This window comes from Melopsittacus undulatus, chromosome Z (genome assembly GCF_012275295.1).
Source record: "Melopsittacus undulatus isolate bMelUnd1 chromosome Z, bMelUnd1.mat.Z, whole genome shotgun sequence".
Taxonomy (NCBI): Eukaryota; Metazoa; Chordata; class Aves; order Psittaciformes; family Psittaculidae; genus Melopsittacus; species Melopsittacus undulatus.
Window position 1 is genome coordinate 39,738,508 of NC_047557.1, and position 14,121 is coordinate 39,752,628.

Genomic DNA, 14,121 nt, shown 5'->3' on the forward strand with positions numbered 1-14,121 from the left:
CAAACATACCAGTAAAGATGCCCGAATGTTCGGCTCTTGCCTTGACGATTAGAAGGGGAAAAGCTCCCCAGGACGTACGGTGTAAATATTGCCTACACGGTAAGTTTCTCCTAGTTTCTCAGAGGCAAAATGAATGCTTTGGAAAACCACTCGAAACTTCTTTAAAGTATACGGTTTCCCGCAAGACTTGGCTTTCCAGAATTTTGGTTACTTATTCTGTTTCTTTACGTCTGATTATGCTGTTCATTTGATTCATCTTGGTCAAGTGTATGACTATTAAATACAAGTCACTTAAGGAAGGGATTCAAATTAGTCTTTTCCTTCACCCTCTTAGCTGAGATTACATGTAGCCACTTAAAAGGTTGGGGGTTTGGTTTTTTTTGGGGGGGTGGAGTTCCCCCTTCTGTTCGCCACTTCCACCTGCAGCGCCCGACTAGCAGAGAGATAACCAGTTTTGATGCTCACATCACCCCAAGGTGGCGGGAGGGTAGAGGCCGGCACCAGGGAGGAAAGTGGGCTGAAAGGAGCGTTTATCCTTATTTTCCTTTTTTCCTTCTGTTTTAGTAGTACTGAGTTCCTTCGACTTATTTATTTATCCAGTAAAAGCCTTACTAATAATTTTAAGGCAGACACCTCTACAGCAGCAGCTGGCTGAGTTCTGGCGGGTGCTGGCTTTGAGCAAGGTTTCTGGTCCCAGCTCTGGCTGCAGGAGAGAGAGCAGGCTTCCCTGCCTCTCGCTCAAATCCACAGACTGTCCGCTGCAGCACGGGGCGCTTGAAGGATAGATGTGTATTGCTGCACTGTTCATTGACTCCTACTAATGAGCCGGTCTAAATCAACACTGGCGCTAAGTAGCTCGCCTCGAAGCTTACTGAGGATGCTTTGGCTGGTTCTTTCCTTGTTTTAATACCAGCCGCATCGCTGCCGGTAACAAGAGTTGACCGTAATGGTTTTTTTTTTTAAATCTCTCTCTGTTCTATTCTAGGTTTTGAGTAGCTTTTTAAACTCAATGAAAATGATATAAAGGATATTAAGAAATTACTTCAGAGGGCCCCTATTTCTCTCTCGATATTTCCCGGGGTTAGCCTGACGCCCGTTTCCCAGGGTACGCTTGGTACGCTCCCCCCTGGGACAGAGAAAGATTTCGCCCGTTTTCCACCTCTCGCGGTGGGTGCCCGCGGGAGACCTCCGCCGCTCGAAGCCTGGCTGAGCGGGAGCGAGGGGGCAAGAAGGAGGAATGTGGATGCGAAAGCTGGGAGGTGTGGCGGGAGAGCTTCCCTGCTGGGGCTGCTGTCCCTGCCCTGTGTTTTGAAAACGGATCCCGCTCCCACATGCCGTTTCCTCAACCCTCAGGCCCCACCTCGCCCTGATGAGGAGGTGTGAGCGACAGGGGAGCCGGGAGCCGCTCCTCGCTCCTTTTCCACGACACGCCAAGTGCCCGCGACGCTGTCATGTGATAGCGAGAGAGTAGGAGCTGCGGGGGTCTCCCCACTCGGGCACCATTACAAAACCGGGCCCAAGCGCGCAGCCCTTCCACAGCCGCGGCGGCGGCCGCCCCGCTTGTCTCCTCTCATCGCCGGCTCCGGCCCTCGCCACAGCTGCAAACTTTTAAGCGGGGACGCTGGACTGAGCGGTGAGAGGGACGTCTTAATTTCCTTCCTCCCCGTCCCCGCAGAGAGCGGTGCGGGGTAACTCCATGCCCCCGCGCTCTCGGTGCGTGCGGAGCACCGACTCCAGCAGAGAGTTCCGGGCGGCAGCTGGGAAGCACGGGAGACTCGGCAGCCTCCGGAGGCAAGCGAGGACACCAGAGGGGACAGCGACACGCCTTTGCCCCGAGCCCTCCAAGGCCCCGCTACCCGCGCAGCAGCTGTGCCTGCGGCGAGCGATCGGGCGGCGTGGAGAGCTCTTCCCGCTGGGCGAGGCTGTCCGGAGCAGTGAGCGGAGCCCGCCGGCGGGCAGCGCCGCGGTCTCGAGTGGGCCGGGTGGGTGGCGCCCACGATGTAGAGGCGCGGAGGCAGGGCAGGGCAGTGCCGACCTGACAAGGTGCGGCCGCGGGAGGGCTGCGACGGGGCGGCGATGCCCAGGCCGGGGAAGAGCTCGTACAGCGACCAGAAGCCGCCCTATTCCTACATCTCCCTGACGGCCATGGCCATCCAACACTCTCCCGAAAAGATGCTGCCCCTGAGTGACATCTACAAGTTCATCATGGAGCGGTTCCCCTACTATCGGGAACACACGCAGCGCTGGCAGAACTCCCTCCGCCACAACCTCTCCTTCAATGACTGCTTCATTAAGATCCCTCGCCGCCCCGACCAGCCGGGCAAGGGCAGCTTCTGGGCGCTGCACCCAGATTGCGGGGACATGTTTGAAAACGGCAGCTTCCTCCGACGCCGCAAGCGCTTCAAGGTCCTGCGCCCCGAGCATCATCTGCCCGGCGGCGGCGAGGCGGGCGGCGGGGCGGGGGGCGGCGGCCCCGGCAAGACCCCGGCGCCAGCCCCGCACATGGTGCACTACTTCCACTCGCACCCGCCGCCGCCGCCACAGCCTCTTTCTGGCAAGGTGCCGGGGCTGGTGGGCTCCGAGGCCGCCGTGGCTGCCGCCGCATCCGTAGGGAGGCTGCCGCAGTTCTCGCCCTACGGGAGCAGCCAGCCCTCCGGCTTCAAGCATCCCTTCGCCATCGAGAACATCATCGGCAGAGATTACAAGGGAGTGCTGCAGGCCGGCGGGCTGCCACTGGCCTCGGTGATGCATCATCTGGGCTACCCGGTGCCAGGCCAGCTCAGCAGCGTGGTAAGCTCTGTGTGGCCGCACGTGGGGGTGATGGATTCCGTGGCCGGCGTGCCCGTGTCTCCAGACTACGGACCCTTCGGTGTGCCCGTGAAGGCTCTCTGTCACCCACCGGCTCAGACCATGCCCGCCGTCCCGGTACCCATCAAAGCAGCGCCGGCGATGACCGCTGCCTCTGCCATCCCTGCTCTGACGGTCGCTGCCTCGCAGATCTGCCCCACCGCCACCCCGTCTGCAGCTTCGCTGCTAGGACAAACCGCGAGTAACACCCCCGAGGGCAAGGGCTCCCTCCACTCTGTCCTTGTGCACTCCTAAGAAGCGGGGGTAGGGGGAGAGAGGCTCCCGCGGGGATGATGCCGATATTTGGGGCATGCTTGCGGCACGGAAACCCGATCGATCTCATTACTATACCCCTCTGGTGTTTGTGTTTATATCGTGTACAATCAGATTATTTGAGAGCCAGGTCGCAGGTAAGAGCTTTTGTCGTCGTTAATTATCGCTAGTGGCGGAGAGGCGGTGATGTGAAAATTCACAGCTGAAGCCAGAGTGGCTGGCTTGGAAGAAGGGCCCTGGAGGGGAGGTCTCCCACCCATCCCGACAGCCTGCGGCACGGGGCTGACTCTCAGTCCGACCTCCCCGCCGAGCACCGCTACTGGGGAGGTCGGCCACAAGATCCAGCGGAACACGGCTCCCAGTGAGACAGTCCCACTGCAGGGCTGCAGCCCTCCGGCGGCTGGGGGAATCAGAAGGGCAAGCCGCCACAGAATTCCGCTTCACCCTCTCCCCCGAGGGACCGGAATCCTTTGCCCCGCTGTCCTGTAGATCTTGCTCCGAAAGAGGTGGGCAAAGCGGTTACGTTAGATTCTTGCGAGCTGCGGGGGCTCAGGATGTGTAACGCTCGCTGTTTAAAGAGTAAGCTTTAAATAGCTAGATTAATTAGTGGGAATTTAAATGAAAATGGCACTGACGGCGGAGGGCTCCTTTAACTGACGATCACTTGACCTCCTCCTCACACTTTTACAGTCCATCCCAATATTTCACATCGCAGGGAAATACCTCAGGATGGGACTAAAGTGTGACCTGGCCTCTCAAGCTGTGAATGAGTGTCTGAATTCTTCAGTTTCTCATTAAAACAAAAAATAACCCGGCGATTCGTAGACTGCTTTTCGCATCACCTTTGACCACTCACCGCTATCGCTAGTTTGTATGTGTTGCTTGGCTTTTTTTCCACGTGAGTGCGAACACTAAAACCTTCTGGGGATAAGGGTGGGGGAGTGGGGGAAAGCAGACAGAAAAATTGTTAAAAGCAAATATGCGGGAAAAGCACTTTACTGAAAACAACCTTACGACAGACGAGAGGTCTGTGTAAAGCATAGGGATCAGAAGTCAGAGAGCGAGGCGCTGGCTGATGAGTCCCCGATGGTTTGTGACTGATTGCTGCCGTACCCCGTCTGCCCTGCTGTACACCAATACTCATTAAAGCCCATCTATTCATTTGCTTCTGCTGGTACTGCTGTTTAAAATACTCGCCTTTCACACGGGTTTAGAAACGCGTGCTCGTATAGCGTAAGTTCACATTCTCTCCCTCCCCCCAGTCTGACAAAAGTACCCAGAAGTTTTCTTTGCAGCAAAGCAAGGAGAGGAAAGTGAACAGAACCATATCGCAGGTAAATCGCCTGCTGCAGAGACACTTTGACTCGCCGGTACTCGCAGCTCAAGGGCGAAGTGCTGGCGTCCGGGTATGCGAAGCGGGCACCGGCTCGGATCCCCATCCCACTGAAGGCAGCTGAAGTTTTGACACCGTTTTCAGTGAGTGATGGATCGCTGCCGCTGTCTAGGATTTACCTGCCGTGCTCCCAGGGACCAGGTCGCAGTCCCAGTCCCCGGGGAAGGGTACCCTCTGCCAGGCTGGTCCTTAGGTGGACCCGCAGACGGAGAAACTATTCCTGGGAAGGTGAACCTGCCCGGCTACGAGTACTGGCTGTCCAAAGTTTTCCCCACGCACACTCGTGGGATCTGTTTGATCACTTGAAATTCATCTGGAACTGTTGATTTTTCCAGATGTTCCTTCGCTTTGTATGGGGGTTACACCTTAATTTCGAAAATTGTAACAGCCCTAGCGCTGAAAAAAACCCAAACTAATAACGTTATGCTAATGAGGCACGGATCGATATCACGGTTTGGGAATCGGTCTGGAGGGGGAATTGCCTCAAAAGTTTTGCAGCCAGATACACCGACCAGTACTCAGATATCCAAAAGAAATATATATATATATATATATATATATATATATAAATAAAAAGGAAAAAAAGTGCTTCACACTTTCTTCAATTTGCTTTTTAGGCAGGGAGTCAAGCCGATATTTCTGCTGCTAAAATCTAGTTGTTTATAAAGAAAGCAGCCCCAAAGAAAAATCGTGAATAGAGCTAGTTCCCTATAACACCTCGGTGTGGCAACTTAGGCAGGCTGAGTTTTTCCTTCACATCGATCTGAGGGGCAAGAAGAATGGGAAACCCGCAGCAGCAGAAGTGATCATCCTGGGAATTATTCAGAGGATTCTGGACAGGTTTAAGTTTCCGGATAACCTTCCGAACCTTCTCTCGTTAAAGCTCTGTGGGGTGTGAGGGGACCTCTTGGGAAGTCCGGCGCTGCATGCCGAAGCAGGGTGTCGGCTCAGGGGTTCTGTGGGCAGGTATCGCGACAGACCCCGGCTGCGGGGCAGGAGGGTGTCGCGACGGAAGAAGGTGCCTGCTTGCATCCGAGGGGGACGATCGCAGAGAGCGCGGTTTGCTGGGTCAATACGGACGGTTCTCAGCAGGTTTGTTTCACCAGCGACAGCTCAGGGGAGAGTGGGTTAGGCAGCAGGTCACCCGCCCAGAGGATTTCGTGTAACTTGCAAAGCAGTTGCCTACACGTTGTACGACCAACAGAAGCTGCTTTTGTTTCGTAGCTCGTACAGCGAAAATTACAGAGGGTTAGAACCTGGTAAACTCAGACTGCCTGAATGAAGGGAGAAATTAACTAATTCCTAACTCCTTCATGCATTTTCCCCTTATTTTTAAGGGCTCTGTCTGTAAACATAGCCCTGGCAACATCACGCTATTTTTTTTTTCATCAACAACAAATAGATAAAAAAATTCCCAATGCTGCTTTAGAAAACAAGATGATGGTACAGGATGTAGAGAAACAAAACAGTCACCTTTCCTCCAAGCAGAGAAGCCAGTATAAACCAGTGAAGGGTAAGATTTTTCACTTGATAAATCAAGCAGAAAGACAGTCTTGTGCCAACTACAAGTTTGTCTGGTGACTATACCAGCACATTTCACGTAGAAACCGTTTGCCTTCATATTAAAGCATATATGTGTTCTGCACAAAAAAGGCAGCTGAGGGGGTGCAGGCAGGATGGTTATAAACAGAAGATACAGATGCAAACAGGACAAGCAAGCTTAGTCTTCATATCATCTGACTGCCAAGGGTAGGGAAGTAAAAATTAGTGATAGAAGAAAAGAGGTCTAGAAAAAGACATGATCCCACCCCAGTATGCTTCTGATTTACTGTGGCTAGCTAATGTACTGATTAGTATTTCTATCTATTTCTACCTAACTGTTCCTAACCAAGGCATTGCTTTCTGTATTATGAGTCCATAGGACATGTGAGTTGAGTATGGAAAGCAGTGTAGTAAGAATTCTCAAGTTAATATGTTTTACAGGCTGGATCAATGGGCTGTGGCCAGTGGTATGAGGTTCAACAAGGCAAAGTGCTGGGTTCTGCATTTAGGTCACAAGAACACAATGCAATGCTACAGGCCTGGGGAAGAGTGACTGGAAAGCTGGTCAATGGAAAAGGACCTGCAGATGCTTATTGGTGGAACTGAACATGAGCCAGTTTGTGCCCAGGCAGCCAAGAAGGCCAATGGCACCTGGCCTGTATCAGCAACGAGGGTAGCCACCCAGGCCAGGTCAGTGATCATCCCCCTGTAATGGGCACTGGTGAGGCTGCACCTTGAATACTGTATTCAGTTCTGGGCCCTCACTACAAGAAAGATATTGAAGAACTGCAGGAGGTCCAGAGAAGGGCAACAAAGATGATTAAGGGTCTGGAGAATAAGTCCTGTGAGGAACAGCTGAAAGAATGGCTGGGGGGTTATTTAGTCTGGAGAAAAGGAGACTCAGGGGGTACCTTATTTGCCTCTAGAGCTACATGAAAAAAGGTTGTGGGGGGGTGGTGATGTGAGTTTCTTCTCCCAAGAAATAAGCAATAAAACAAGAGATAAGAGCCTCAAGCTACGCCAGGGAGGTTTAGACTGGATATTAAGAAAAAATTCTTCACTGAGGGGGTGGTCAGGCATTGGAACAGGCTGCCCAGGGGAGTGGTGGAATCACCATTCCTGAGAGTGTTCAAAAAACATGTAGATGAGGCCCTTAGTGATATGATTTAGGGGTGGTCTTGGCAGTGCTGGGGTAATGGTTGGACTTGATGATCTTAAAAGTCTTTTCCAACCTCATTGATTCTATGACTGTATGGCCCGAAATACAATAGCAGTGCTTCTGTGGATATATTCTGATCTCAGAATGCTACGGTGTACCTACCAGTGTTAAAATTGAAATTCTGGTCTCCACTCATTCAGTCCTAAAGTCTCCATTCACAAATTGATCTGACAAATCTGCTTTGAATTTTGCTGCTGCCGCTGCTTGTAGGATCAGATTTTCCTTTTTATTGTAAGACACTATTTTAAAGAATTTCCCATAAAGCCTATTCTAAGATATAGTTATCCCTGTAAGTGCTTGAAATCTGCAATAGTCCTAGTTTCAAAAATTAAAGTTCTGCCTCTGCTTTTGGAGTTCTGCTGAACATATTGTTAGATTAACCAGCTTTAGTTAGATAAACCAGGTACAATTTTAGACAACTGTATACTAAGTTAGAAAACTTACTGCCAATGGACCTCTATCCTGGAAATATATAAGTATGTTCTAATTTGTCTAAAGAATCAACGTTCATACAGTGTGGTCACTGGCACTGTGCATACAGGAAAGTGTAATAGCTAGAGCACTCTTCTCAGAACATCTGAAGGAAATCTAAGTTCAAGATCATTTCAGCTCAAAAGGATTCAAATTCATATCCATGTACCAAAACTGATCAACTGCAAAATGGCACATGGAGAAGAGTTTATGCTTTTTGCTGAAATTATGCTATTACATAGCAAGAACAAATGTAAGTTTCATGAAGTATCAAATATGTCACAGAGCCTAGGTGCTGTCCTACAGCCACTAGAAAAACACACAATGATGAAGAGAGGGAAAGAAGGATAGGGACAAGCAGCAAAATTTCACAGCAGAGTACCACATGAACTGGTGTTGGGTGTCCCAGAAATTCATAATCATGGTGTGTAAAAGGTGAGTTATGGAGAGTCATTCAGACTGATAAAAATGAACAGTTGGTAAACTGGGAGCTGCTGAAAGACATCCATACTGAGTTACAGGATAATAAAATGGAAAATGAAATTCCTTGTTGGCATATGCAAACTGATATGCATGGGGAAAATAATCCTGATTTTATGTAGAATCAGCATAACTATATATATATTGCTATATATATATGTATAACAATAGATACTGAAATGAGGATTCTTATGGAGTTATAGTGGATAGCTTTACAAAAATGTTGGCTTAATAGTTATTAGCTGTGAAAAAAAAAAAAAAAGCATAATTAGTAGGAAAGAAGCAGAGAACCTGTCAGAAAATACTATTTTCCTATTTAAATCCTAAGTAAACTGGAATGCACCAATAAGTTTGGCAAGTACCTAACACCTGAAAACAAATGTTAAAACTGGTACAATACATAGAGGATCAGATTGGATAGTCAAAGGTACATCTTCTGTAAAAGTAGCCATTCACTAGTCTAAGACTCTTCAGAATGGAAAGCAAGGCTATACAGGGATGTATGACACAAGTTTACAAAATGACCTGGAGAGAGACTGGAAAAGGTGACTAAGGCATGCTTGCTCATTTTTTCTCTTAATGCCAGAACTTGGAGTCAAAACGGTTCAAAGCAAACAGAAAGAGGGGATACTTCACACAGCACATAATTAAATACTGCAATTCATTGTTGCAGGGTGCTGAGGGTGTTAAAATTGCACATGGGTTTGAAGAACAGCTGGAAAACTCATGTAAGATAAATCCACTGAGGGCTGATCTGTAAAAAGTTGCTACTTCTTGCTCAAATTTGTTGTGCTAGTAATATATTTCTGAAAGCATCATTACACCTTTTTCCTATTCTATTCTTTCTAGAGCATCTATTGTTTTTCTTCCTGATGGAGACAGGACACTGGGCTAGATGAACATCTGGGCTGACCTATGACAGTTGTTTTTAATGTAAGAGTGGAATGGTCCTGACAAGTGTCCTAAATCAAAACAGTTCTTTAAAGCTATTTCAGTGTGTGCCATATAACAGTAGACATTGTGGATGCATGCAGAAATGCAGCTACAAGGAATACAGTCACCAAAGGCTAACTGCATGCATTCTATATGAAAAATACTTCAAATGGTCCAGAAATGCACAAGTTCTTCTTTCCAAGAAAAGTGCACCACTGATTGCATTAATTTGATTATTTTCTGGTGAAATAAATTTTAACAATTAGGAAGTTCCAGAATGAGAGAGAGCTTTTTATATTATGCCAGCATAAACAACAGAGTAGACTGAGTATAGGTATAGAACTGAGTCTCCTCTAAGATGGAGAACCAACTCCAGACATCTGTGTCCTGGTCTGGGCATGTCTATGCCAGGAATGTCTGAGGCATCCATGCTCCTCTAGGCATCAACATAGGTGTCTGTGTAGCACTTTTGTCCACACTTCCTTCTCTGTTTACAGGACCAGTGAAAAGAAACAGTTTGCTTTTTGAAGAAGAAAATAATCAAGTTCTGACACATGCAAAAAACCCCCAACTCTAATGCTGAGTATCACAGAGCTTTAAAATAAAATTTTTAATGCATTTGATGCCCACAATATACCTCATAATCTTGTAATATTTCTCTAGACTTAATATGGATGCTTAATCTACACTGGGAGAGGTACTCATACGCATTTTCAATCAGATGTAAAAATCTGGGAACACCTGGGAGAAAAGTATAAGCCCATTTTGCATGGACTGCTTTTATTATATATTACTTATTAAAATAATCACAGGACCATAGACATTAACACCCTTTTAAACAAACACAGGGACCAAGGGTGCCTGTCTTTTAAGCCAGAGAGTCATCTTAAAGCAGTCATATAAAAAAATAAAAACAACTTGATATTCTTCAACAACTAATCACTGCCCCTTAGTGTAAAAAAGTAGGGTTTTGACTGAACGTAGGTGTTACCCAGTGAATAAACCATCAGGCAAAGCAAAAGTAGCCCTTACCAGTAAAAGAACTAGTAAGGGCTATTAATTTCTATTTGCCAGTCTTCAATCCACAAAGAAAGGCTTTTAACTCTGCATGTTATACAACAAACTCCCAGTGTGGATCAGGTCTTCCTTTCACAATGGTTTAAATAAACTGAAGCTCAATCAATGATTAATTCTGGTTAAAAGTGCAGAAAGAAAAGACAAAAATGTATTTTCATGTACTGCTTGCACCATAGAACTGCTGCAGGAAAAAAGATGATTTGCTGGGAAAAGCATAAGAAGACTTAGTAAAGTAGTTGTAGTAACTGTTTGTGTTTTATTAATCTGTTGGTTTATGTGGGATGTATGATTTGGATTTATCCTCTTGTAAGGCTTGAAATTAGAGTTTTCTTAATCTTCATGTGATCTTTTACCTGTGGGTGGTGTGAATTTGAACCATAACAAATTAGTATGTATGAAAATTATTGTGATACTTCATATGCTTAATAAAATGTAAAAAAAAAAATCTGTTTATAAGCTTTTTTAATAAACTCCAAATGTTCCAGTTTGCTCACAAATTCCAGTGTTGAAAACAAACAAACAAACAGGTTGAAAACATGGGCTTAAATTTGCTGTCAAAATGCATATTGCTCTAGCGTTTACATTTAAATATATTCTCTGCTTTGGAAATGGATCTGTGTCATTAGCATACTTCATCTGCAAATCTCCAGACAGAAATGAAGGGAAAATATATGACTTTATTTTGAAGGAAAAGAAATTGTGAGACAAATAATTAAAAATATAAACATAATACGGGGTGTATGCAACTTCTGTACATCAAATGCAAGCTTTGACAGGGTAACTTATTGCTTGTCTCTGCTAACTGATTTTTAGTAAAAATGAAAGCAGTGCAATAGACTGGATACTGAACAGAGCTTCAGTAAAGAGTTTGGTATCAGAGTGCCTGGCAAATCACCAGTGTAAGTAGAGGAGGACTAGAACCTCACACCAGCACTGATTATACACTGAAATAATGTGAAGTAACATGACATATAAATTTACGCATTTTAGGTCTTCTAACAAGGGCATCTGAGGAGCCTTGCCAGAAACAAGCAACTCATAGGACACTCTTTTCTAACAAATGAGTAGAAAACTCATTGACTATGCAGAAATGTGAAAAAAAGCCAAGAAAAAATGTAAAGTTATCATGGATTCCTATTACCTTTAGCATACATATGGTACTCTTATTGTCACCCTCACTTCCTTCCTTGCATAGTCCTTTTTATTTGCTACAATGAGTTTTATTTGTTTCTGATCATGTCTCCATATTCACAGCACCAAACTGAAAAGTGTCTACCTTATAACCCACATTCTCCCAGTTTGACAATGAATTCCTCTTAAGTTCTCCTGGAATATGATATTTTGCAAACAATTCTGCACTGATTGTGAAGAAATATTAGCTTAGCAGATGTTACAATGTTATGCCATTTTTTTCAGCTACTGACATTCCACAATTTCTCCAGTGAGAAGAATTTTTATAGGGAAGTTAAGCTTGCTGTCAACAGATTTAGTTTTCATTGTTGTGCCTGAGAAGCATTACAAACACACCTTCCTTCCAGGAATTTCAGGAATTCCAGCCAGGAATCAGAAATCTGTGGAACAAAACCACATTTCCCTGATTTGCTGAAAATTAAAATTGCCACCTGGAACTGCTCCCTGTTTAGACGTCCATGAATATGAGTGGGACCACAGCAGTGGCAGTGATTTGCTGCCATCAGAGGCACCCTGTAACTACCCATAGTTTTCTGGAAGTCCCAGAAGTGGGAAGTGAAGAATTTTTTGGGGTTTCTGAAGGAGAAGACAGGAAGAGATTGGGCAATACAGGCTACTAAGGGCATATATTTCTAGCACAAAAATTTTGGTGTAGAGGGTAGCTGCAAGACCTTTACCAAGGTTTAACTCTTGGAATTTGATTATTCAGAACAACAGGAAGGCTTTCATATACTCTCAGTCTGAACTTTCCCTTACTGGTGTCAAACTTATTGCTTGCTTTGGGATTGTCATGTGCCTTCTGTTTAGTTCATAGCATTATTGCATAATTTACTGTCATATGATGCAGTCAAGGAAAACATAACTAAGGAATAGGTAAAGAAAAAAAAAATCAAAGCCATAACATTTAATTTCTTGGGAACTTTCAAGTCATATGAGAAGTGTTCTTTTTTTTTTTTTCTTCAGTCTACTTGCTAGGTAATCAGGAGCTCCAGTCAAGGTCAAAGTTTTTTTCCATTCTAGGTGTTGAACAGAGATAGATACAGAAGAAAAAAAGTAGCAGTACTGTCTTATTTTACACAAGGAGAACAGAAAGAACACTTAACTTTGCTTTGGCAGCTAGTAGCAGAGTCAGAGGCTGTATCTAAAAATCACAAATATTGGTTAGACTCTCACTTGCAAGCTAGTCTTCTTCATAGGAAGAGCCTTTCATTTTGGTAGTTTCCTTTTTGGTAGTTTCATTTTAATTCAGTTCCCAGAAACGCATGGATAAAAAAACCTAAAGGCTCACAAAATAACATATTGTGTTGATAAAACTTTGGGCTAATTGCTGGTACCTGTCTTACTTAGAAGCAGTAAAATCCACTGGTTCTCTCATGAAAATAAGCTTTGGGTCCCAGCCCTGCCTCAGGGACAGCCTGAATTTCCCTTTTCCTTAGAGACTTATCTGAGTCAAACATTTTCATTATATTACTGAGCTACCTAATACTGTTTCCTCATCCCTTTGAGCTTTGCATTTCTAATTAACATTATCCCTTTTCCAAGGGCCACAGAGCTTTGGCTTCTTGGAAGAACTGCCTCACAGTGCCTTGAGGTCCTGATTCTGGCAGATGGCAGCTTCCAGCTCCGAGTATGGATAGATGAATGGATGTCAGCTTTTTGTTGTTTTGTACCTAACCAATTAGGCAAATGTTTTCAGCTCTAGCATGGACACTACCCAGTTCTTCGTGGTTATTCTCTTTGTTCTCAGTTATTTTGCTTACCAAATTTCTCTGGCTACCCTATCTGGCAGAGACAAAATACAGGAAGATGGCGGCATAAAAGCTTCATAGAAGCAGTAAAGGATGCTGAGAGCTTGTTAAATATCCTAGCAGGCCCTCATCCCAAGAATTTCCATGAATTACATTGTCATCAGAATGCTTAGGGGGACCACAAAGGATTCAGCTGGACCACCCAGAGCTGCAAATGCTAAAAGAAGCCTCAAGGGCCTCTTGCAGGATTAAAGTTGCTCCCCTTTTACATCTTGAAAATATTCTATGAGGGCTTTCCCTTCATAACCAAGTAATGAAAATCTTTCTTTGTACTTACCCAATCACTTCAGCATCACTGTGCTGCCTGAAATCTAGACCAGAAGAAAATATCTACCTGTAAGTCCAACTTGACATAAGTATTATGTCAAAGTAGTAAGACACCGGAAAACACATTCTAATGGTTTATGTATCCTGTGAAATCCAATTAATATGCCACCTGCCTATAGAATTAGCACTAATTTGTGTGTCCTGTGACATGAGGAAACTTTCAAAATCACCCTGTCTGTCAGGGCTAATTTAACAAAGATGCTACTGATGGTTCTTCCACGAATCTTGCACTAATAGAGCTTTTCATTCAACAGAGTATTCAATTCTAAACCTTTTTCAAATGAAAACGGCAGGATGCATTTAATGACTTAAGCTCAGTAAATGAAAGGAGTATTGACCTTTCAAGTAATGGATATATCTAGGCAGGGAGTTTGGGAATTGGCAGTCAGAAATTACGTGTACCTGGGCACAACCTTAATAGCCAGAAATTAGACTACTTATAACCATCAAAATATGTAGCTACATGGATCATACATATAAAACCAGTATAAAACCAGATTGTTGAATAATAGCATTCTATTTGTCATCATAATTCAAATTGAGTGAAAGATACTTCTTCT

At 45.2% G+C, this 14,121-nt stretch overlaps 1 protein-coding gene across 1 annotated transcript; it reads left to right on the forward strand.

Moving 5' to 3' along the window:
• The first annotated feature begins 2,076 nt into the window (after positions 1-2,076).
• FOXB2 (forkhead box B2) lies at positions 2,077-3,102 on the forward strand. The gene has a single exon (XM_031054386.2). The coding sequence runs from the start codon at positions 2,077-2,079 to the stop codon at positions 3,100-3,102; it is 1,026 nt and encodes a 341-aa protein (XP_030910246.1).
• The last annotated feature ends 11,019 nt before the right edge of the window (positions 3,103-14,121 follow it).